Source organism: Sander lucioperca, chromosome 11 (assembly GCF_008315115.2).
Source record: "Sander lucioperca isolate FBNREF2018 chromosome 11, SLUC_FBN_1.2, whole genome shotgun sequence".
NCBI classification, from domain to species: domain Eukaryota; kingdom Metazoa; phylum Chordata; class Actinopteri; order Perciformes; family Percidae; genus Sander; species Sander lucioperca.
In genome coordinates, this window is record NC_050183.1 from 8890397 (window position 1) to 8913390 (window position 22994).

A 22994-nucleotide genomic window follows, 5' to 3' on the forward strand; every position below is an offset into this window, starting at 1 on the left:
CAGCTATAATGACAGCAGGCCTAAGCAAAAAGGATTAAGACATTCAAACAAGTGGCACACAAACAAGGAAGCACAGATGATGGCAAAGGCATTAAAGCAGTCCATGCAGTAAAAACAATACAAAGGAGAAAGGAGAAAGGAGAGTAGTCACAGAGGCCACAAACAAAGGATGCACCTTCAGCTTTATAAATAGCCAGTTTGTAATGTACACATGTCACGAAATTTTGCCCAATTACTGTAATTAATCAATATTACAAATAATAAGAATGTATAAGAATGCACATAGAGCGCAAACATGGGGGAATCTGTCTTTATTGCTGGTTGTCTTTAGGAGGCTGCTGTATATTTGATCTATTTGACTCTATTTTTCCTCGGACATTTGGCCATGAACATCCAACCCAAATGATCTGTCCACTGGAAAAAAAAGAAGTCTTGTTACACTTTATTAGTTCTCAAAGTTTTTTATTTTTTTATTTATCTTTAAAAAGCAAGAAAATATACTCTTTTCTTCCAGAAATAATAAATATACAATTTTCTTTATAAACAAAATGCACAATTTACAAAAAAGTGGCAACTGAGTGCTCCACCTCCTACACAGTACTGTTTGACTGTAAGCATTCAACTCATTTATCACAGAGTTATAACTGGTATTAGTATGTCCTACTCTCATTATTAATGTCTTTTTCTTCCATACAGTATTACAGTTTTCATTAGAAAGTTCCACCTCACAAACTCTTCAGAATTACAGGTCTTCATTGTGCTAAGTTTGTTATTCTACCATAATACTTTCATGAGTTTTGAAGACTCCAACACAGTTCATTTGTTGCTTGTGTCATGGCTGAGATCTCTTCCACACATTTTGAGACTTGACAAGTTTTGTTAAGACTTGGGCAGGCTGGAGCGGATCCCTCCCTGTAGGTGGAGGCCGACAGCAGGCTTGGCCATTGTTATTCCATCTCTTTTCTGCACGTGCATGAATCCTTGTTTATCAGGTACATTCCACTGCTCTGGTATGGAGGCAGTAGTGTCTGTTGTGTTTGTCTGTGAGATAACGCTGTCTTGTGGTCAGGAGGTAAACAGCATGTGTGATAGAAGCCAGGCTAAAATACAAGCCAGTGTGAGTGTGCTGTGGACTGAGGCTGGCTGCGCTGAGCTGGGGTTGGGCGGAGTAGAGGAAGCTGGGCTGGGATGTTGCTCTGTGGCGGAGATCTCCTTCCGTCTGTGCTGCTCTTGATGGGTCAGCGGAGGCTCCACTGTCACATAGCCATTTATTATCCTCACATTAGGTGGTGGAGTAGTGCTGCAGGAAAGAGGACACAAGATATCAGGGTTTAGCTTGCAACTATGATCAATCAACAGAAAAAAAAACAGCACTAATGTTAATTTTATAACCTTTAAACAAAAATGCCAGAATGCACTGGTTCCAGCTTCTTAAATGTACTATACTTTTATACTTGCTAGTTGACCTGAATTATGCAAGAGTTGCCAGATATACAGTATGTTGTGCCACTTTATATACAAGTGCTCTAACGTATCTAATCAATTTTGAAGCACCAGCGTTCGTTTTTTATCAAATATCTATATTCAAGTCTTCATGAATATCACTCCATCAGCTACTTCCAAAAACTTTACAACACCTTCAGGTACTTTATAGAGCTGAATATCTTTCAAAGAGCTAAAAATCACTATAGCAGAGATGGGGACTCGAGTCTGAGACTCGGACTCGAGTCGCACTTAAGTCGCACAAACAGCTGACTTCAGACTTGACTTGCGACTCGACCCAAAAGACTTCAGATTTGATTCGGACTCGAGTTTAGAGACTCGTCAACAACCTGTTTTCATGCAATTATTGCTTTTAAAATCGAAATTAATTCATGTATTTCTATTTTCTTTTATTGCCGCATATACGTTGGGGAAATGTATGACAAGCTGCATGTCCCCTGCCCTTTGCCATAATGTGCAAAGTAACACATGCGCTATGCCTATGTGCGCTCACTCACATAAATGCATTGACGATGGCGACACCAAGTCCTCCCGGAGTTGTGCCTCTTGTCATTAGTTTTGATTCCAATAACTTCGTAAACAGTGGCAATAAGCGAACAGCTGCATGCAAGGTGTGTGGCACCAAGATAAATGATGCCGGATCAACAACATCAAACTTCATCAGACATCTCAAAACGCACCCAGATAGGTCAGTCACTTGCTAATGTGAAAGAGACGTTAAATTTAGCATATATCGTCACAGGTAACAAGCTAACCATCGCAAAGTGTTGTGCTAATGCAAATTGTATCTTTATAGTTGTATCCATATGATGTGACAGACTTAGGTTAATATTTCACCAGGTTGTTGTTAAATAGCAATACGGAAAGTATCAGTTCTCACATGTTTGCACCATGGTTGGTGTATTAACTTTCAATACAGACACTGAAAAATGTAATGCATGATGAGGTTGGGCTTTACAGCCATTTAGTAACACAGACAAACATGTATTATTTGGTGCAGATACCAAAATGTTGAAAATACAGTTATGAAATTGAAACAGAGTTCTTAATTTGTGTTTCTTCAGATTGCATTGCAGTAGACCCCATAAAGTTATCCTACAACTGATTTTGATACTGTACTGTACGGATGGTAGCTACAGGACAAGCTTTGAATTCATAAGATTTAACAATACAGTGTTAGGGACAGATCAGATGGCCAGAGACTTGAGACTTGACGTGGACTCATGGCAAAAGACTTGAGACTTGACTTTAACCTGCCCCTCAAAGACTTGAGACTTGACTTGGACTCAAGCTCAAAGACTTAAGACTCGACTTGGACTTGTGAACAAAAAATGACTTGTGAACATCTCTGCACTATAGTAATCAGATCAGCATACTGTAGGTATCTCACCTATCCCCAATGCGAACCCACAGGTCACTGAAGAGGCGGGGCCTTCCATGGCCGCGGTGAACTTTGCGAGGCCTCTTGTGTCGTCCAAATTCCTCCAGCTGGCTCAGGCTGTCAGGGAGCAGAATGTGAGGCAGCTCCTCATCTCCAAGGCCGGGCATGTTCTCTGGGTCGTCCAGCTCCAGCTCCATGTCTGTTGGACTGGTCAGCCAGCTGTCGGGAGATATCGTGCTGGTGTCGGTGCCCTCTTCGCTGGGCCGTGCTGCAGGCTCTTTAGCTGGTTTGCTCCTCCAAAAAAACATATAGGGAGGATATAGATAAGTTTATACTCATGAAAGCCCACTCTGGGATTTTTGACCATTTGAATACTCAGTGTATGCAAAGTTTGACTTATAGATGGAAAATAAGCATTTTTGTGTCTGAGCTGATCGTAATTGAAACTATAAGACTGTTTCTCTTTTTGAATGTTATTGTTTGTGGTTTCTGACCACTTGATTGCTTTCCACTTATATTTCTTGACTTCAGTCAAGGACATGAACACCACATAGGACGCCTTGCCCTTTAAACGCTGCACGATTGGCAGAAATAAAAGTTAAAGAAAGAGGAAGTTGTAACTCGTGTGCCGTACTGTTGCGTCAAAACTCACATCTGCCCAAAGCAGACCACCCAGAATCGCCGGCTTCTCGTTGAAAAACTTTTGCCCTGCTCCTCTTTCTTCCACCCATTACTCATACTTTCTCCTCTCTTGTTCTTTTTCCTGTCAATGTGGCTCGCATGTGACTTTGTGTTTTAAGGTAGGACATCAAAACAAACCAACTGTACATCTCATCTATGGGAGTTACCAAGGGCGTAACTTTGGGTTCAACATTAGGGGGGGGGTTGAGGTATCCAATTTTGAGCAACATTTTGAGAGTCAAACACTTAATTTTCTGCATTCTGGTGAATGCAATTGGTGCCTTTTCTGCATCAATTTATGGTTGTGCTGTCTTATAGAAAAGGAATTATAATAGGTTTTTGGGTGGGTTGCCAGTTTTGATTATTGGGGTTACACCTATGGGAGTTACACTGAAACAAGCAGTGAAAAGTCAAAAATTATGAATTTCCTATGCTCGTGTCGAACTTTGATTTACTATATTACGATATTTGATATACTACTAAACATAATATGATGGATCGTAGGATGGATCATGATTTCCTCGGTTCACTAAAAATTAGTTAGGTCCCTCCGGTCATCATAAATTCAATGGTCTGCACTTCTACTTTTACAGACATGGAACCCCCCTTCGGTCAGGGTGATGAGAGCTCCAGGCCTGCGGTCAAGCTACTGTGGAGCCAAACCCACCTCCAGTTTGCTCTGTCTGTCAGTCATATAATTGCTCTTAAAGACCTTTTGCAAATCGGTCCGAAACACTCCAGGTCTAACAGCTTTCATAAACACCTCTCATTCAGCCATCTTGTGGTGTTTTTCCTCGCCTGTCATGTTACCTTGTATCAGGGAGCTAAAAGTGTCTGTGCGCACATGTGTAAGTGTGTGGTTGTGTGTGTGTGTGTGTGTGTGTGTGTGTGTGTGTGTGTGTGTGTGTGTGTGTGTGTGTGTGTGTGTGTGCGGCGAATGCAAGTGTTTTGTGACCACAGTAAGTCAGTCCACTTGTCAGCTTTAAAAACCAGAACCACTGGCTAAAGCCCACAACTCTGCAAACAGGGCGGAGGGAGATAGGGAAGTTGGGTCTTACAGCTGTAATTTGCAGGGAGAAGTTCGTAAAATCCCCGGCTGAATGGACAGATGGGGATGTGGGATGTGTTTACTGTTTTTTTTAAAGGGATGCCCCTTGTTGTTTCCAATTCCACCCTGATTCAAGTGGCTTTTGTTACTATTTTATGGGCTCATGGATCAACCCCCTAGGTGAGAGGGAAGCTGCTCTGTGCCAAAAGAGTGCACGCACACACACACACACACACACACACACACACACACACACACACACACACAGTGAGATATTAGAAGGGATTGTAGAGTTTTTTTGTGAAGAATTACTGCAGGATGCCAAGCATCTGTGGGAGTTTACAGTAAGTGTGTGTTCAACCCTGCTCCTTGGCACTGTGCATCCCTCCACTCACCCTGCGTACACATGCGTAAGTGTGTGTTTGTGTTGACCCGGCCGTGGTGCCAGTGGCTGCTGAGAACAGTCAGAACCACCACTGGCAGCTCGCCTTTGACAGGCAGGGGAGAGAGGGGGGAAGGTGAGCGAGTTGATGAGGTATTAAAGGATTCCTGCATAGCCTTGCTTTATTTATTACAGAGCACAATTTGGACTGTATCTGCGTTGCACTTCAATAAATAAGGTCAAATAGCTCTAGACTCTAGAGAGAATAAGACAGATGTGGGCGGACGCAGTTGATGGATGTGCACATGTATCTGCACGCCTGCCAAAAACTAACAGTGCACAAATGCTCTGTTTCACAGTCCATATTACCATAACATTAATGGTGTGATGCGAGCACAAAATCACACCCTCTTTTTTTTTTCATTCATCATCGTGTCAGGATCTCAGGGTTTGAAGTGTAACCTGTGATTGATTACTGCACAAATAAAAGTAATACATCTGTTCTATTTTCATGTCGTCAGATGCAGTGTTGTCAAAGAATCATTGTGATTTTGTAGCCCAAGCAAACATCAGTTTTTGCTGTATTTCTGCAGCAGATTGTTCTTTGTAAGCACAGGACTTTAGTCAAATAGGTCCTTGACGTTCCACTTCCGGGATTGTTTTGGTGCCGCAGGAACCATGTGTTTTCGTCGATGTCCGTTTCTTTCCGCTTTCTTTGTGTTAAAATTTTAAACTCCAGTGGATTTATGAGGACTATGGTTAACTGCTCCTCAGATCTCTGTAGGGTAAATTGAGACAGCTAGCTAGACTATCTGCCCAATCTGAGTTTTCTCTCGCATGACTATTTTACAGCGGTTCCGTCTGGTGCTTAGCACCGCCCATGACGATTGTGATTGGTTTAAAGAAATGCCAATAAACCAGAGCACATTTTTCTCCCATCCTGGCATGCTGTGTGGACTAGTCAGACCCTCCTCCGATCGCAGCGTGTGGATGGTCTGGCAAAGCAAGACTACTCACTTTGTGACTGGCTCTTGGTGATCGGGGGGCACATGGACGATCTCGTAGCCTTCCTGTCTCAGGATGTCCAGTACACTGTGGTTCCCCAGGAAGTGACCTAATAGTAGACAAAAGGCCAAAAGTCATGACAGATCAAAGAACAGTAGGGCAATGTTCAAGCAAGCTTTTTTTTGCTGAGCACTCATTTTGTCTGTAGGACACCTGGATGGGGTTTCATAGAGAAACATTTTGATGCTAATAACAGCAAGTATATATATATTTATATATATCATATATATATATCAAACATGCGGCCCCGGCCCCACGCTAATAAAAGCTTCTTTTTATTTCTCCCATCAGTCGATAATCCTGCGTCACTCAACCCAGCTATAAGCTTTAATGTAGCCTGACATCATCCCCCGTTACACACACACACACACACACACACACACACACACACACACACACACACACACACACCCAAACAGAAGAATTCATATTTGTTCGCTTGCAAAAAATGTGCACACCCGCAGGAATTCACACACTCACACACCTCAGCTCTCTCCTGCAGCTTATTAACAACACGTTGACATTATTCCAGCCTCTAACTCGCATTTTTTGTCAGGGCCTTCTGCTCCCACTCAGCTCCTCACCCCCTGCCAATTTTATCATTATAATGTTCCTGATCATTCCTGAGAGTCAAAGAAAGAGGCACGCGGTGTTACACTTTCTTGGCAGCCAAGTTCAAAGGCAGCGCCGGGATAGGCTGCAGAGTGAGTGGAGGCTTCTAACAACAGATTGTCGGTAAGTTCAGAGGGGATTACACAGAGGAGAGAGTGTGAGTTTTTGTCTGGGTGAAGGTGGGTGTATGTATTTGTGTGTGTGTGTGTGTGTGTGTGTGTGTGTGTGTGTGTGTGTGTGTGTGTGTGTGTATATGTTCTTGTTTTGCTATACTTATGCAGACTAAATATCCTCACAATTGCAGAAGTGAGGATTCTTATCCTTGTTTTTGTAAGAACTTTTTCTGGGTTAGGGTAAATTAGATCCCTTCAAATTCAATAGAAAAACCCACAAAATTAAGACATGTATTTCCATAAAACTTACACACATGTCCCCCTCAGGATGAATTTTAATAATGTGATCCCTTAACCTTTTCTCTAGCGCCACCATCAGGCCAACATTTCAATTTGTCCAATACTTTGGGGTTTGTTTTGACCAAATGCCTGCAACACTAATTACACTCCTATCAGCCTTAGCTGTACACTGTATTTAGTGCTAATTAGAAAATGTTAGCATGCTAAAACGCATGATGGTAAACATTATATCTGATTAACATCAGCATGTTAGCATTGCCATTGTGTGTGCATCACTGTGTCTAAGTACAGCCTCACAGAGCTGCTAGCATGTCTGTTCTTAGTCTATCACATAATATCACATTTTGCAAGTAGCCAGCCTGTGATGCCATGCATGCATATACATATACATTAAGCAGTAGCATATACTACTAAAGTTAAAAGATAATAATATAAGAGAAAATTACTGCTAAAATGTATACACTCCAAAAAGTCCCACTACACAAATTCCCTAGCAAATCTTTTCTTCTCCTCTCTTACATTCTTCTCTCTTTTCTTTTATCCCTTTCTCCTCACAAGACGCTGGGGCCAAAGTCAGCTCAGTCAGTGACCGCATGCTGACAGATTCAAACACCTTCATATCTGTGTCAAACAGCTATTTCATTCATTTCTGCAGGCCGGGGGCAGAGAAGAACACCCCCTGTGTGTTCAGCCGGGTGTGAGGTCAAGCTGACTTGATTTCCTCTGCTCTACTGTCATCCATAACACACTCAGACCGAGCAGTGTGTTTGTTTGTTTGTTTGTTTGTTTGTATGATGAAATTGTAGTTTTTCTTTGCAGCTGGCAGACGACCACATGTTTTTCATTTATAAGACACACCTGCTGTAGACATTCTTAAGGCGTTCAATCTGCTGAGAATCCCCTTCAGTATACCCACTATCCCATTTGTTGTTCACATGATCCTTTAAACATGCACCCACTCCTTAAACAACCTACTGTGTCCACAAACAAACAGGCCAGCAATGCAAACACTTCAGTCTGCAACACAGGGCTAAAAACAGACACGAATAAACGAAACAAACCGCTACAAACATACACTTATGCCTCTCACACACAACACACACAAGCAAAGGGTAACAAACACTACTTCTCAAATGTTGGTAACTTGATGTTTGAACCTAAATTGAGGGATTTCCCCATGAGTTGGCACAATTTGTCAAACAAACAAAAATGTTTATCTCAGTTCCTAAAAATTTGGACTTTTGGAAAAACGTTTATTCACAAGCTTTTCATCTGACAACAGTGGCATGTGTATTGTTTGTTTCTTTGTGGTTTTGTGTTTTTGAGATAAAAGCTCTTTCCATACAGATGGCTGTGTGTGTGTGTGTGTGTGTGTGTGTGTGTGTGTGTGTGTGTGTGTGTGTGTGTGTGTGTGTGTGTGCATGCGGGCGGGCTAGTGTGTTTGTTTTTGGACTATCCAGACAGTAAACAGTGTGGTGCCTCTGAAGCAGAGAGCAGGCCCAACAAACAGCTCCATTAGCCAAGACGTAATGAGAGGTCAGCTGAGTCCTAATCGCTCCCCTGCTGCATGGTGCACTCGTAGGCTGACTGCAGTGGTAGTACACTGCAAAACATGCTTGTGCTGTGTGTGTGAAAGTTACTTATAGTATGGCATTTTGTATACAAATATTTGTCACTTGATTTGATATTTTCTGATGTAAACATCACAGCTCTAAGAAGCCTTTCAAAATCCTCCACAGGAAGTGATCTCATTACTTCTTTTTATCTAAAGCGAGTAAAAGAGGAACAATGAACGTCATCATGAAGAAAGCAAAATATAATTTACAGAAAGCTATGTCCAAATGCCATACTACCTACATATTATACAGTATTTAGCACCTGCTATATACTGTATTTTTCTGTTTTCTACAAACAGACTTTAATAGAACATTGATGACTTTGGAAGGCCTCTGCCAATTACACTTAACAATGAGGAGGCAAAATATTTTTCTAAAGACATAATACTTTTTTCCCCCTAGTGCTGTATCACAATTGTTTTGATGTTTTGCAGCTGTGAGCAGTTCCTCTATTTCCATGATTAGTGTTTTTAGGGTTATGTTTAGGCACTCACTCAGATCCTTTGGTTAAGGTTAGGGAAAGATCGCGGTCTTGGTTAAATACTGAAAAGGGGACTTGAAGCACGAGGCAGGACATGTTTACGTACTTCTTAACATTTAATCGAAACCACAATTTTTTTCCTAACCTTAATCAAAGAGAGTTGGTTGCCTAAACCTAACCACGCACTGGACTCAAGATGCTCCGAAGTGTATTGTCCCACTGACAGCAGTTCAGTGGGACAATACATCAACAGCACACTCAAAATTCAAGCGTCTTCAAGTACTGACTTTTTTGAGGATACTTAACTATTATTTTCTAGTGTGAACTACATACTCAAAGCTTACTTAATATTAATATGGAATTGGGACATAGGGACACAGCTTCAGTCTTTATCATCATGTACTGTACGTCACAGTGTTTAATATTCAGAGTGTTCTGTGGTTAGTTTAAGACAGAAGCAATGTAACTTGTGGTAATGTGGCTTCAAACCACTTACAACCACTTTCACACGTCACCCAACTCTCTGGTCTTTCTTACAGCTCTGCTGTCATCACTCTAATAAAGCAGATATGCCTTAAATATTTTTTTTGCTAAAAAAAAACAAAAAAAGATTCAGTTTTAAGTAGGAGACTTTTTGCAGTCACAGTGTGTACACTACCTTACAGGGTGTTTCCCCTCCTGCGGCTCCTGAGAGCAGAGTTAATGACCCAGTTACTCCTCTGTTTAATAACCTCTCCATCCTGATTTCCACTTACAGTAGCGACTTAACGTCCTCTACTTCTCCCCCTGTCTGTCTGTGTTTACTGTAGCCACCTTTTGTCTCCAGGCCTATCTCTTTATCTGTCTGGCTTTCCAGACTTAATCATGTCTTTTTAAAGCGTCTGTGCACGTTGCATTGTCACTGTGGCTCTGTCTTCCATCCTCTATATGTTTGACTGTCAGTTAGTTTTTCCTCCGATGCCAGTTTGGGTATGAAGGCATTAGTTTTTTGCAAACGGAGTTGTTCCAGCATGTCTCTCTGGTTGCCACTCGGACTCGACTCCAGCCATGTCAGCACCTCTGGGGCCTGCACTCCTTCTATCTCTCTAGCTCTCTTTTCCCTCTCTCCATCATAGGCCCAGTCTCACCATGAATCCCTTTATGTCTATTCACCCCTTTCTTTCTACATTCCTCTGGACAACCTCTGAAGTGCAAAGACAAGCTGGTAGTAGTGCAGGAGGAGAATGGAAACAAGAATGGAAGCCAGTTAAGCATTAAAGAGTGGTCCAAAAAATGAGGAACACTCACAGGAAGAGAATTATGTTTTTTTTCTTCAGTTTTGCACAAACAAATGTGTTTGCAATTACACTGTGTAAACAATGGATCAACTGATGCGCGCTTGTGGTTTTAAAACATCCCACATGGCTTGCAAGCAGACCACCTCATATGAAAACTGCAATCAGAGCACAAACAGTAAGAAAACGAAGAGAGAAAACATGATAGAGGAGAGTAGAAATGGGCAGTTTAGTAGTGGATAAAAGAGGAAGGACACAGACAGGCTAGATGGATATGGAGATAATGTCTGATTATGTTTCTATGTAGGTTAACTGTATGTTTATTGTGTGTTTATGCGCGATGTGTCGCCATTTCGTTTCTCTCGAATGCCCAAGATGAATTTCTCCAATAGGAGACAATAAAGGCTTATCTTATCTTATCGTATCTTATGGAGAATGGCTTGAGGGAGTGAATAGAGGTGGAGATGGAGGATAGATGGAGAGTGTGATCAGACGGCGAGGAGGGTTGCATTGACGTACTTCTCCACCCAGCCAGAATGCATGCTGGGTGCTGTTGCTACATTATGGCCCAAATAAACACAAGCTGTTGCCTTCCAGCCATTTGAACAACAGATGGATGAGCGATGAGAAGATAAGGGAAAAGAGAGAATACAGTGAAGAGAGAACCCCGGTGAACTGAGAGGAAAAATTAAATCTACGTTATAGTTAACAAGCGTGTGTTCCTCTTTAGATTTGTTTGGAAACGTGTTCCAGTGTGAGTGTGTGCGCAGGCTGAAATGATGGGGAAAATTCCTCTCTTCTCCATTTGTTTGTGTGTGTAGGTGTCAACTGGGTGACAAATTAAAGGAAAAATGTCAGGTGTTGGACCACCAAGTCAAGTCAAGTCAAGTCAAGTCAAGTCAACTTTATTGTCAATTCTGCATTAAGTGCCAGACATACAGAGCAATTAAAAATACGTTTCTCTCCGACCCACGGTGCAATAAGGACACGTACAGCAAGTATAATATTAAAAAAAAGATAAGAAATATATACAAATAAGATAAAAAAAGATCAGTTAAATACACAATTAAAAAGATAAGTAATATGTACAATACAGTAATACATTCTAAATAGTGCAAATGTCGAGTCTCTAACCTTTACTGCAGTGATGATGAACACCATTCTTTCATAAAATACTCCCTCATTTGGTGTTTTGATGTTGCTGGTGGTGGAGAGCGCTCCCTACCACGTCAGTCTAAAATCTTCAAACAATCCAAACAGCGACTGTCCAATCATAGCTTAGCAACCATACTTCGCCTATCTGCAGGCCTGCTTTGGAATTCTCTACATGTCGAACCGTATGCATGGGGCTCAAATAAGAGCGATGCTCGGTATATCAACAGTTTGAAGGCTGGTGTTGTTTTTATTGCCTTTCCAAAACACAAGAGCAAAATTATGTGGTCAATAACTGTGGGGTTACAGGTTATCTTAAACAAATATCTGTCCAGGACTAAAATATCCACCCTGTGGCATAGTTAATTATCAGACAATAGGTCCCTGGGCATGCATGTATAAAAGCGCTGCAAAGAATCTACTGCATGACCATGCAGTTGTAGGCCCATGTTATATGATGGAGGGACCCTATTCAGACAGATCCGGGGTGGATGTTTAGGCTATTCCTTCTGTTTTTTAGTAAGACTTTTGGGGTTCTGTTATTGACATGAAAGCCTATGCGACAGAAAATGCAAAGTTAATAACAGCGACATCGGGCAGAGGCTCTGGCTTAGGGGTCCCCTGAGCCCTTGGGCCCCTGGGCCTGGTAGGCCAGTTTGGTAATCTATCCATACCGTGTGGGAGCCAAAATGCTACTATATGAGAGTTTTAAGTAACAATAACAGCTCTGTCCTTCCTTTCACTTGGTTTGGAGTTTACACTCCAGCAACTCCAGCTAAACCTGCGTCACATGGACACGTGATCTTTTAGCATTATATCATGATTCACGTGCATATTTAAACCATTTTACAAGGTTCTCGTTGTAAATCAAATCAGCTCGATCAGCTGGAGATTGAGTTTTCATCAGCTCTGACATAAGCATTAGCTTACTCTTGCTTGCTACAGCTGATAACGTGCTATGGACAGTTGGCATTTCAGCCAAAAAAAAATCAATGTTCGTCGTCTGGAAATAAGAAGCCTACTTTTATGTACTTCTGTGTGAAATCAAAGACCCACTGCACATTTCGAGTGGTAAATTTGCCATTTTTAGGGTTGTGAACTACATACAGTATGTGCCATGAGAGAACAAAAAACTTGACAGGCGTAGCAACTATAACTCAGTGGAACGGGGCTTAGCGAAGGGTCAATTGGGTAAAGATCGGGTGATTGCAAAGGCTGCATCATTTTCATATTCATCAAAATCAGTTTAGTCACTCCTCATGCCTTGTTTGGAAACATCTACATTTGTTAGGATTCCATTAATTTATTCAGGCTTTCTTTTAACCCTCATGTTGTCCTCGGGTCAAATTTGAACCGTTTTCACAGTTTTTTTATAACAGAAAATATGGGACATCGAAATAAGCGCTGAAAATGTAAAAAAACAACAAAAAAAAAACGACAATCGTTAGGAAAAGCAACAAAAACATGAAAAAACTGTCAAACGTCAAAAAAAGTGCCCAAAACATTGAAAAAGTGAAAAAGTATGTTGGTAAAAAGACACAAAAACGTTGAAAAAAAAAACTTTGAAAAAAGCAAAAACATAAACAGCAAAAGGGTTTTTTCATGGTGGACGGGAAGACAAAACAAGGGTTAATTTCTCCCCTGTTAATGTGCTAAGTGTGAGGTGTCTACTTGTAACAGTGGTGGGTACACATGTGTATTTGTGTACCTGTATTTTGGTAAATGTCTCTCTCTGACTTATCCTGCGTAGCACTACCACTTTTTCCTTTAACAACATATGAGTAATGCAACAGAGATTTTAATAGGCTCAGCATCCCCGCGCCTTGCTGTGCATTTCCATTTCCAGTTTTACAGTACTGGGATCCCTCTATAAATCACACAGCAGCCTTTGGATTAACAGAGTGGAGCCGAGGAGAAACAACTACCCACGGCACTTCAGAAATACTTGAACCATTGCCTTGAAAACAGAGCAGCGCTTTTACTTGATGTGTAAATTTGACCAGGCAGGATGGTAAATTCCACCTCTCAGTGCGGGTCTGGGTTTGTAGGAGGGAAATAATGGCAATCTGGAGTCTTCCCTCTCAACCATCAACATCTCTCACTTATTCCTCATCTCCATAATGACTTCACTTCCAATGTATGTGACACGAGGTCTGTCTGCCTCCCTGCACCATACGGATGTGTTACGAGTGACGGCTGTGTTACGAGTGACGGCTGTTGACGTTCAAGTTCTGGTCGCAGTTCTGGTCAAATACGGACATCAAGAAAGGGGATCAGATCCAGAGGCCGACTGCTGCATGCGGTTGACCTGACACCGTTTCATGTCAGAAAGGCTGGAGGCCGGGCTCAGTGTTTCAGTGTTAGAAGCTTTAAAGTGATTCCCCACATTTAAATATTTATACTGTGTGAGCTTGCCGCTGCAGTCTGCAAAGCTCTCATGGTGGGGAGAGAGAAAGTGGAGAAAGTAAATGAGGTGAGGGAAGAACAGAAAGGTGCAGAGAGGGAAAGAGAGAAAGTGGAGGAGGAATACAAAGGAGCAAAGAAATGGAGAGAGGAAGGGAGCTGAGCTGTGTGAAGCTAACAAAATTAATTGAAAATTGCCCCCATTGTTTGTTTTTGTTCCTGTCAGCTGCTTTACCATTTCTTCCTGCTTGGGGCAAGAGGAGTATAAAGAGCAGCTGGTCAATAGTGGAGAAGGACACACACACGCACACGCACACACAAACACACACACACACACACGCACACACACACACACACACACACACTTGGTATTCTAACAGAGCTCTGTCTCATGGCAGTCTTTATCTTTCTCATCTCGTTCTTGCACCGTCAGTTCATTTCCTCTCCTCCACCCTTTAGTTAAAGTTGTTTGTTAAGGAGGAGGCTCATTGAGTTTTCATGTGCAGTAGAAAATAATTGCAGACTTCCTTTAAATATAAAATACAAATGCTTACATGCGTGTCATCTTGTTTATGTGTTTTAAAGGAGCCCATATTTGTGTGTGCATGTGTCGGTGACGTGGCATGTGTGTGTTGCTGGCATACATTACACAGACATGCTGCCCAGCGGGCATGAGCTCAGAGATAAAAGTAAGTGTGTAGGCATGTGGTTGTGTATGTAGCTTGCTTGTGTATACACGTGAGTGTGCGTCTGTGCTGGCAGAAACCAATGTTTCACATCAGTTGTTTCTCAGGACCAGAGGCCGGCTGGTTTTTATTCTTACCATTTAATCAAGGTCTGAGTTACACCTGGGACACCAGGTGAATGCAATTAACTACCAAGTAAGAAAACCAGCAGTACACTAGATCCCAAGAAGTGAACCTTTGTATTGTTGTATTCTTTGGTCTACATAGTTTTTGCTGTGTGCATATAGGGCAATGTTGATGATCAAAAGATCAAAGCATACAAGATTGAAGCATCCATGTGTTTATGAAATGTAGCATTAAGCTTATTGGCTCTAAAAAGGCTATGAAATGTTCTTTCAGTTGCTAAATGAAGTGTGTAATCTTTGAACAAGCTAATGAGCTGTGTTGATTTCATTAGAGGTAGGAATCCCACCAGTGTAGCTAAGAGTTACCATAAGACGTATTCACGCACACTTGCAGTTACATGCCTGAACATTTACAAAAGGACATAGCCTAACATGGGTAGGCTACCACAATAGAGCTCATTCTTTTGTTACAGTAGTTACAAGGTATGTGTTCTTACAGCTCAAGTCAACTGCTTATATGGAGCAGAAACAAAATGTTTATAAATAGTGAGAGTACATAACCTGTGAAAAAAAATCAGATCTCTCAACCACACACATTCATAATAGAGAGAAAATCTCATGGATCCAGCAAAAGCATAAAAGAAGAAGGTACAATTATTTGTATCAAATACTAGTAAATTGCCCTTTAATTGGTAACAAATTATTTTAAAAAACCCACCTATTTTAGCTTTTTTTAAATGTATTTGTTAAATGTGTAAAAACAGCACAATGTGTTTGTGTGATTCAGATGGGATGCACATACTGTACTGTACTTGCATTAGGCATTCGATAGATAGCAAAGTGAATATGTTTATTTGCATGACATTTCATTAAACTATATTGTAAGGCCTCAATTCCTTTTCCAATTCATTTTCAAACATATCATTTCAAGATAGTGGACTTGCTAATATTCTTTTAAAAAGGTATACAACAAATAACTAAAAGTGTGCAAAATTTGACAATATGGTTTAAAATGTAACTGTTGTGTGCACTGTAAACATTCTGTAGGAGCAGGCATAGTGATAGTGCAAAGCAGTGCATAACTTTTTAAGAGGCAAGAAGACACTCTTATTATATATAATATTAAATATTATTAGTAGGACTAGGACTAGTGATGGGCATGAGTACTCGAGTAGGCCTCCTTGATTTGGACGTCAGTATTCATTCAACGTATTGAGACCTTGCTTCTTCTTTTTTCGCTTTGTATTTGTCAGTGTCTGACTACGATGTGCTAAGTGGCTAATTCCAGCCACCAAGCTCATATGTACTGCAACGATATAACCTTACAACAACACATAACATGCTCATAAAGTTATTTTTAGTATGATTGTTTTGACCACGGATAACTGCACTGGGCTACACTGTATAAATCATCACATACTGTAATGTTAGCTACAGTATGTTAGCTGTATGTGTAGTAGACACATTTAATGGTAAGTTAGCAAGTTAATGTTACATTAGCTAACATTACTTGTGGCTATTTCATTAGAATGAAATGACATAACATGAATGGAACTTTAATACATACTTTAATACTTACTCATCCATGAACATTATTTCACGTCAGATAGATTTTCATTGGCAATGGTGGTTGTTTAACAATGAGGAGAACAACTCCAATGATCCCACACAACTTCAAGACGTTAGATTTTTTTTTTTTTTTTACTCTTAGGGCCTGTTCAGTATTTATGGAATGGACCACCGGAGGAAAATAGGGGAGGGTCATGTCTTTTTATTTTTTGCTGAGGGGAGGGTCATCCAACATTTTTCAGTCCGGGGGGGGGGTCACCCAACTTTTGTATTCATGAAACAGCAAAATTTCAAAGTGGCTTGTTTGGTGCATATTTTTCCATGTAGCTCCATGTAGCTCTCTCAGTCTCGGCCCTCCTTCGCTACCAGATGGTCTGACCCATGAGTTTGCTGTGGGGCAGAGGGAGCTGCTGAAACGGATAATTGCATTGTTTAAAAAATGAGTGGAATTATAACGTCTGGCATGATCAGATATTTTAAAAATATCTTATATAACACAAAACAACTAAATGGTGGTAGGTAATACATCAGATTTCATATACTGCTTTAGTAAAAAAAATATTACATGGCTGACGATGAGAGCAGCAGGACGCACAAAACGAAAATGACAGTTGCACTAGTCTGGACATCTTACCGTGCCAACCTTGCAATAAAGGTTTCCTAAATGCCACATTTGATGTCAGCTTACTAATTGATTGCGGGTTTTGTGTAGATTTGGACTTTTATACGTTTATTCTACTTTGTTTAAACGGCAAAGTGGAGAAAGCCTAGTGACGAGTCCATAGCAACCAGTTTGTGTGTTGAATGTTAGGCTACCCAGAGTGCCTTGCTGAATGGTCTCAATGTTTTATTGTTTTATTTCATGTGAATACTAGATTAAGAGGAGTAACTTATATTTGAAGTAATGCAGGAAGTGTGCATTTAGTTTCCATGTTTATTGTGTTTCCACAACTATGTTAGTGAGTAAATCTACTGAAATGGCCACCACACCATAACAGAGGAGTGTGATGTGTAAGATGAGAATGCAGAGGTTTAGTCACATATGTTATGGCTGTAAAAAAGAAACCCAATGGGAATCTGTATATATTTGCCAAGTGCAAACCAGTACAGAAGGTATCTGTGAATTGTTGGGGGAGGGTCATTCCTTTTTTCAAAATTGTTTTGGAGGGTCATAGAATTTTTTTTACTGGCAAGGGGAGGGTCCCAAAGCTCTTCCGGTGGCCCCTTAAATAAATAACAAACAGTCCCTTATGGTAATTTAATGCAAGTATTGAAATGTAGAAATTACTTAAAATGACCATTCCAAATTTGGACTACACACTATGTAGTGACACACACACTGTTACCCTGCAGCAAACAATTTAAAAATACATTTAAATGTGTGCTAAGTCCAAACTGTCAGTAAGAAAGCACTAATTATATATATCTATCTCTCCCTCCCTATCTGTCTTCTCCCCTGAGCAGAAGACAACACATGATGCACACATGGCAACTCCGTCACTTAATAAAATGTTCCTGCATCATGCTGGGGAGAAGACAGAGAGAAGATACAGAGCTAGACAGCAGTGAGAGGTGGCGTCAGTTTAATAAAGACAAGACAGCAGCAGAATGACAGAAAGGAGTGGCCAGAAAGATAGCATCTTAAACTGGCAGGCCATACAGAGAGACAGGTAGAAAGATGGAATTAGAGCTAAAGACAAACTGGAGAGCAGGCAGTAGACAGATGAGAAAAAGGTCTGAGAAAAGTAGATATGCACTAAGAGAGGAAGAGCCACGGAGACAAAGTGACATGCACGCCAAGCAGGCTCTCTCCCTCAGTCATCACTTCAACACCACAACACCACAAGCAACTGCAAAACATATGGGCTCGCTCTCCTGCACAATGGGCTATTATGGGCCTGTGCAGTAGAACATGCGCACAAAAAAACAACTTTCAGCAAACAGATCCAAAGTGGCTCAGACTTCAAAACAAACAATGCTACATGTGTATTTTTTGACAGTAACTACTCTTTTTGGCGATAAATATCTCTGCAGATCATATGACTTTGTGTCGCAAACATACAAAGACACGTGTGTGTGTGTGTGTGTGTGTGTGTGTGTGTGTGTGTGTGTGTGTGTGTGTGTGTGTGTGTGTGTGAAGTGGTGTCTAGGCAGCGTCAGGAAATTCCATGGGATGTTTTCAATAAGGCCAGGCAGCGGCAGCCAGAGAACTGGCAAATGAAAACCTGCTGAAGCACACCACAGAGCTCCAACAACACACTGTCTATACACTCCAAGCGCTCCTTCACTCGTCAGCACAAATGATAACTCTGTATGTATGAAAACGACAGTGTATGTTTGCTGTTTGCGTGTGATTGAGAGAGAGAGAGGGCGAACGAGAATGCATATTTTGCTGAGTGAATGATGGAAAATCACATTGAGGCTTATATCTGTTTACAATAGCAACAGAACAAGTGTCCAGTGTGTGTATGACGTGTCTGTGAGCATGCTTTCCATCATCTGGTGCTGTAATTCTGGGAAACAGTGATGCATTCACTTGGCCTCACGAAGGCCGCTAACATCGTCATGCTACGGTGGGTGCCTATGGTTGGTCCCCATTACATAATACTGATAGTGAACAGCAGTGACCACAGTAATGTAAAGGAAAAGGATAACAGACTGTGAGGAGACAGAGAGTTTGACATTTCCTTCCCATTTCCAGTCTTTACGTTAAGCTCGCTTATTGGCTGCTAGCTCTAGCTTCATATTTAACAGACAGCTATGAAAGTGATGTCAATCTTCTCATCTAATTCTCAGCAATACAGTGAATTAGTTTATTTAGCAAGATGTCAACAAGCTGACAGAAACACAGCGCTAATATTATCACCTCATAAAGTTGTTATGGCTAACGTGTCAGCAAATAGTTGCCTTACACGTCCAGCAGATGGAGAAATTTCATTTGACGTCATGTTTCTGGTAACCCAACAAATGTCAATGAACGTCTAATACTCTGGTTTGGCTTCTACTAGGTAACGCCTGACAAAAATGACTTTAGTGGCTAACTTTATTCACTAGCTAATCGCTAACTTTGCCTGTCTTTTGTTTGTTGCTAGGCTGGTAGCACACAGTTGTTTATCACTGAAAGAACTGATGCTTAAAAAAAGACATAAGAGTAATGAGACTGAACCAAGGTTATTATAGTTTTGCATTTTTCATTAGTTTTTATTTTTATTTCGTTTTGACTTTTTGTTTAAAATTCAGTTTAGTTTTAATTAGTTTTTAAAGTGGGTTTGCTAGTTTAGTTTAGTTTTTATTTTTTGAAAATGCTTAATTTTAGTTTAGTTTTTATTAGTTTTAGTCTTAGTTTTAGTTTTTTTGTAATATGGGTTATTTGTCAGGGGATTCAAAAAGATCAGAAAAAGCATTGTGTAATAATAACTCAACAAAAACATTATACAATTTTAGAAATATGTATTCACAATGTATTCAACAATAACACCAGTACATAAAATGTAGCCTACATATGGTCATAAATATGTAAACAGTCTACACAAGACGCAGTATGTGCAAAATGTGTAAGTGACGTGTTCCAGGAAAAAAACCTAAATAGCCAACAGACTAAAGAAGACATACATGAACAGGTGTTTTGAACTTTGGTTCGAGTAAAGTGGCGAACCTTTAGAAGTCAATCGACTCACACAGTTGTGTAGACATCCCAGTATCAATCCACGCTTCCACACGCTTTTGGTGCTCCTGCGTATTTACTAACCAGCAGCTATCGGGTCGCCGGTGAAAGCCCTCCTGTAGTGTTCTCTCTCCTGCTGTTGTCTCCGTCCTGTATCCATACGTCAATACCCTGTACCCATACATCCATGCCTGTAACGTTACCGGGGTTAGCTTCTGTTTCAGGGAAAGGGGGCTTTGCTTTCTCCTTTACCTTGTTAAGGTAAGCTAGGTTAGCCTCCTAGCTTGTGTGCGCTTCTCAAATGTACTTTCAAATTCGTGTGAATTTTCCCTGTAATAAATTGTCCACATAGTTTAGCACCTTCCACTGCAAGGCGCTTTTATCTGACACAGTCATAATCAAATAGGTGCCGCTTTCTTCCGACTTTCGGTACCGCTATGATACCAGGCGAGAGGCACGGAGCCACGGACATGTTGTGTTCAATTTGACGTGGAATGTCGGAATTTCTGGATTCCCAGTCGGAAACTATACATGTCTACGGGAAATGTCATGGTCGGAGAGATATAACGTTATTTGCTCTATGAAAGATCGACAAAGACGAAAACTAAGGGCATTTACTCGATAATTTTATTTTATTTTAGTTAGTTTTGCAAACAGACATTACAGTTTTAGTTTAGTTATCGTTTTTTTGTAATGCCTCGTTTTTATTTTTATTTCAGTTAACGACAATATTTTTTCCCACCTAGTTTTCGTTATTTCGTTCGTTTTCGTTAACGATTATAACCTTGGACTGAACCATGTAGGCTATTATATTTTTTAGGACTCAAAACAATACACCAAATTAACAAGCTACTGTAAATGAGGCTAAATAGCTGCCTAGAGCTGCAGGATTAAATGATTAGGTTCATGACTGCGAGCAACATCTTTACATTACATGTAGTCATTTAACACAATGGTAATAAAAAATACTGACAAGTCGAGTTTTACTGATGTATTGTTGGCTTACGATAATGTACACTCACTGCATTAGAATTCAACTATTCCAAATATATAAGACTATATGACTGTAACATGTGAGACCGGGAGACTCAAGTTGATTGAGTTGCTTCTGTGGACCATCCACATCCAAAGTCTTGGCCCAACAGCGGGCTCCAGTAAGAGAGTAATACTGCTCAGTCAGTCCTGCCTGGGGTAATTCAATTATGCCTCCTGAAGTTCTTTCACGTCTGTAATTCATACTAATAACCTGTTTAGTAAAAGTGAAGAAAATAAAGAATGTCTCTTACAACATGTGTGTGCATGCAGATGTGTGCAGGATGGAGAAAAAATAGGGGAAAAATGAGAAACTGCTTTACAAAAGCATACATTTTGCACATACAGTAAAAGTACTTATGCTACAGGAAGGTGTAGGTGTACACTGAGCGGAAACGGGGAGGCTGGGAAGTAAGGTGCTGAGCTGAGCAGAGATGGATTTCCTGCCTGAACCACTTTATACACACGTCAAAAAGTTTAATTACCCTGTGAAAAAACTCCTGGGCCAGCCTACGACATTGGTAACTCTAGAGGGCCTTGACCTGAACGCTGCCTTGGCTCTTTCCCGACAGTCCTGTTTTCCTTCTGCACTCTGGACATGGTTTACGCTGGAAGTGAGGGGTCCAAGGGACAGGATGTATTAATATTTTTCTGTTGTATGGCAGAAATGCAACCTGATAAACACAAAAGCAGCCAGTTGACTCAGACATAAATAGACATAATTATAGTAACAGAGAGATCACTGGCATGTTGGACAAACAGCACCAGGATCATCACAAGTTATGACCATTCCATTTTATAATCCACAATAATATGCCATGTACTGCGAGGTACATAGTATTACTGCCTGCAGTTCACAAATTAATGTGCTTTTTGAGATATGACCATAAAGATTGAATTTTATGTGATCTTATTATTGAACGTCCACATTTGGCCTGAAAATGGCTGTTCTACATCTGATCTACATCTCCCCAGGCTGTATTTATTTAAAAATATGTCTGGACAATCTTAACCCTCACACCTCCTATACTCTTTCCTTCTCTTCATTCTAAATATGCATTGTGGCTAGATTGTAATCAGAGTTTAAGCAGACTTCCTTTCACAAAGCAAGCCTGACCACTTAAACTATTTCTCTAAAATGTTGAAAAGCGCAGTCAGATTTCTGGGAGTCTGAGCCTGCACTTAATACGTCCTGGCATCATTGGATGATAAAATTTCATGGCTGGTTACGGCCAATGGGAAACTGGGACCAGCAGGGACAGTTACAGGACCGTAAAGACATGAGTCAGCGTCCTAAAGGCAGAAATAAGAGATGAGAGAAAGGAAGCTTTGTGATTAAAGCATGGGAGAGACTTTATTAAGGCTGATTTATGAAGCCTTTTACCTTTTGTTACATCTGCATCTAGACACATGTTGAGGGCCCAGTTTGTCCACTTATGTCTAATCAGCAGAGTGCATCTCTCCTTTTTGCATGCATTTACAGGAAGATAGAAACTACTAGTAGGAGACGTGATGAGTGTGGCAGACAGATGTTCAGCTGGATTCACTATAAGAGTAGGACCACATTTGTGCTGGTAAATAAAGAAAGATAAAGAAATGTGGTGGAAAAGATTTAGTTTTAATAACATGTATTCTAGATCTGCAATGAATTAGTGACAAGTTTTAACTGTGTGGTCTTAAAATTTGAACTTTACATGGCATTGGAAAAAGCATACAACATCACAGTGAGTGGCTTACAGTCTTCTATTTTTTTCAGTTGTTAGTTTCTTATTTAGAAGTATGTTTAATGACTTCCACTGCCACACTTTTACAAACCTCTCTAACCTCTCGTTATCATTTGATCAGGAATTGAATCAGTAATTTTGCAAAATTGCAGTCTTTTTAAATCTTTTGAAATGCCATAACTA

The 22994-nt window shown here is 40.6% G+C and overlaps 1 protein-coding gene across 1 annotated transcript in view; it reads right to left on the minus strand.

Moving 5' to 3' along the window:
• Positions 1-570: 570 nt before the first annotated feature.
• trabd2b (TraB domain containing 2B) overlaps positions 571-22994 on the minus strand; it is a 78800-nt gene continuing 56376 nt past the window's right edge. Inside the window, exons 5-7 of the mRNA XM_031307379.2 lie at positions 6013-6109; positions 2894-3178; positions 571-1300 (exon numbers count right to left, since the gene is read on the minus strand). Coding sequence (XP_031163239.1) covers positions 1066-1300; positions 2894-3178; positions 6013-6109 — 617 coding nt within the window. The 3' untranslated portion in view covers positions 571-1065. The remainder of the gene's footprint in view (positions 1301-2893; positions 3179-6012; positions 6110-22994) is intronic.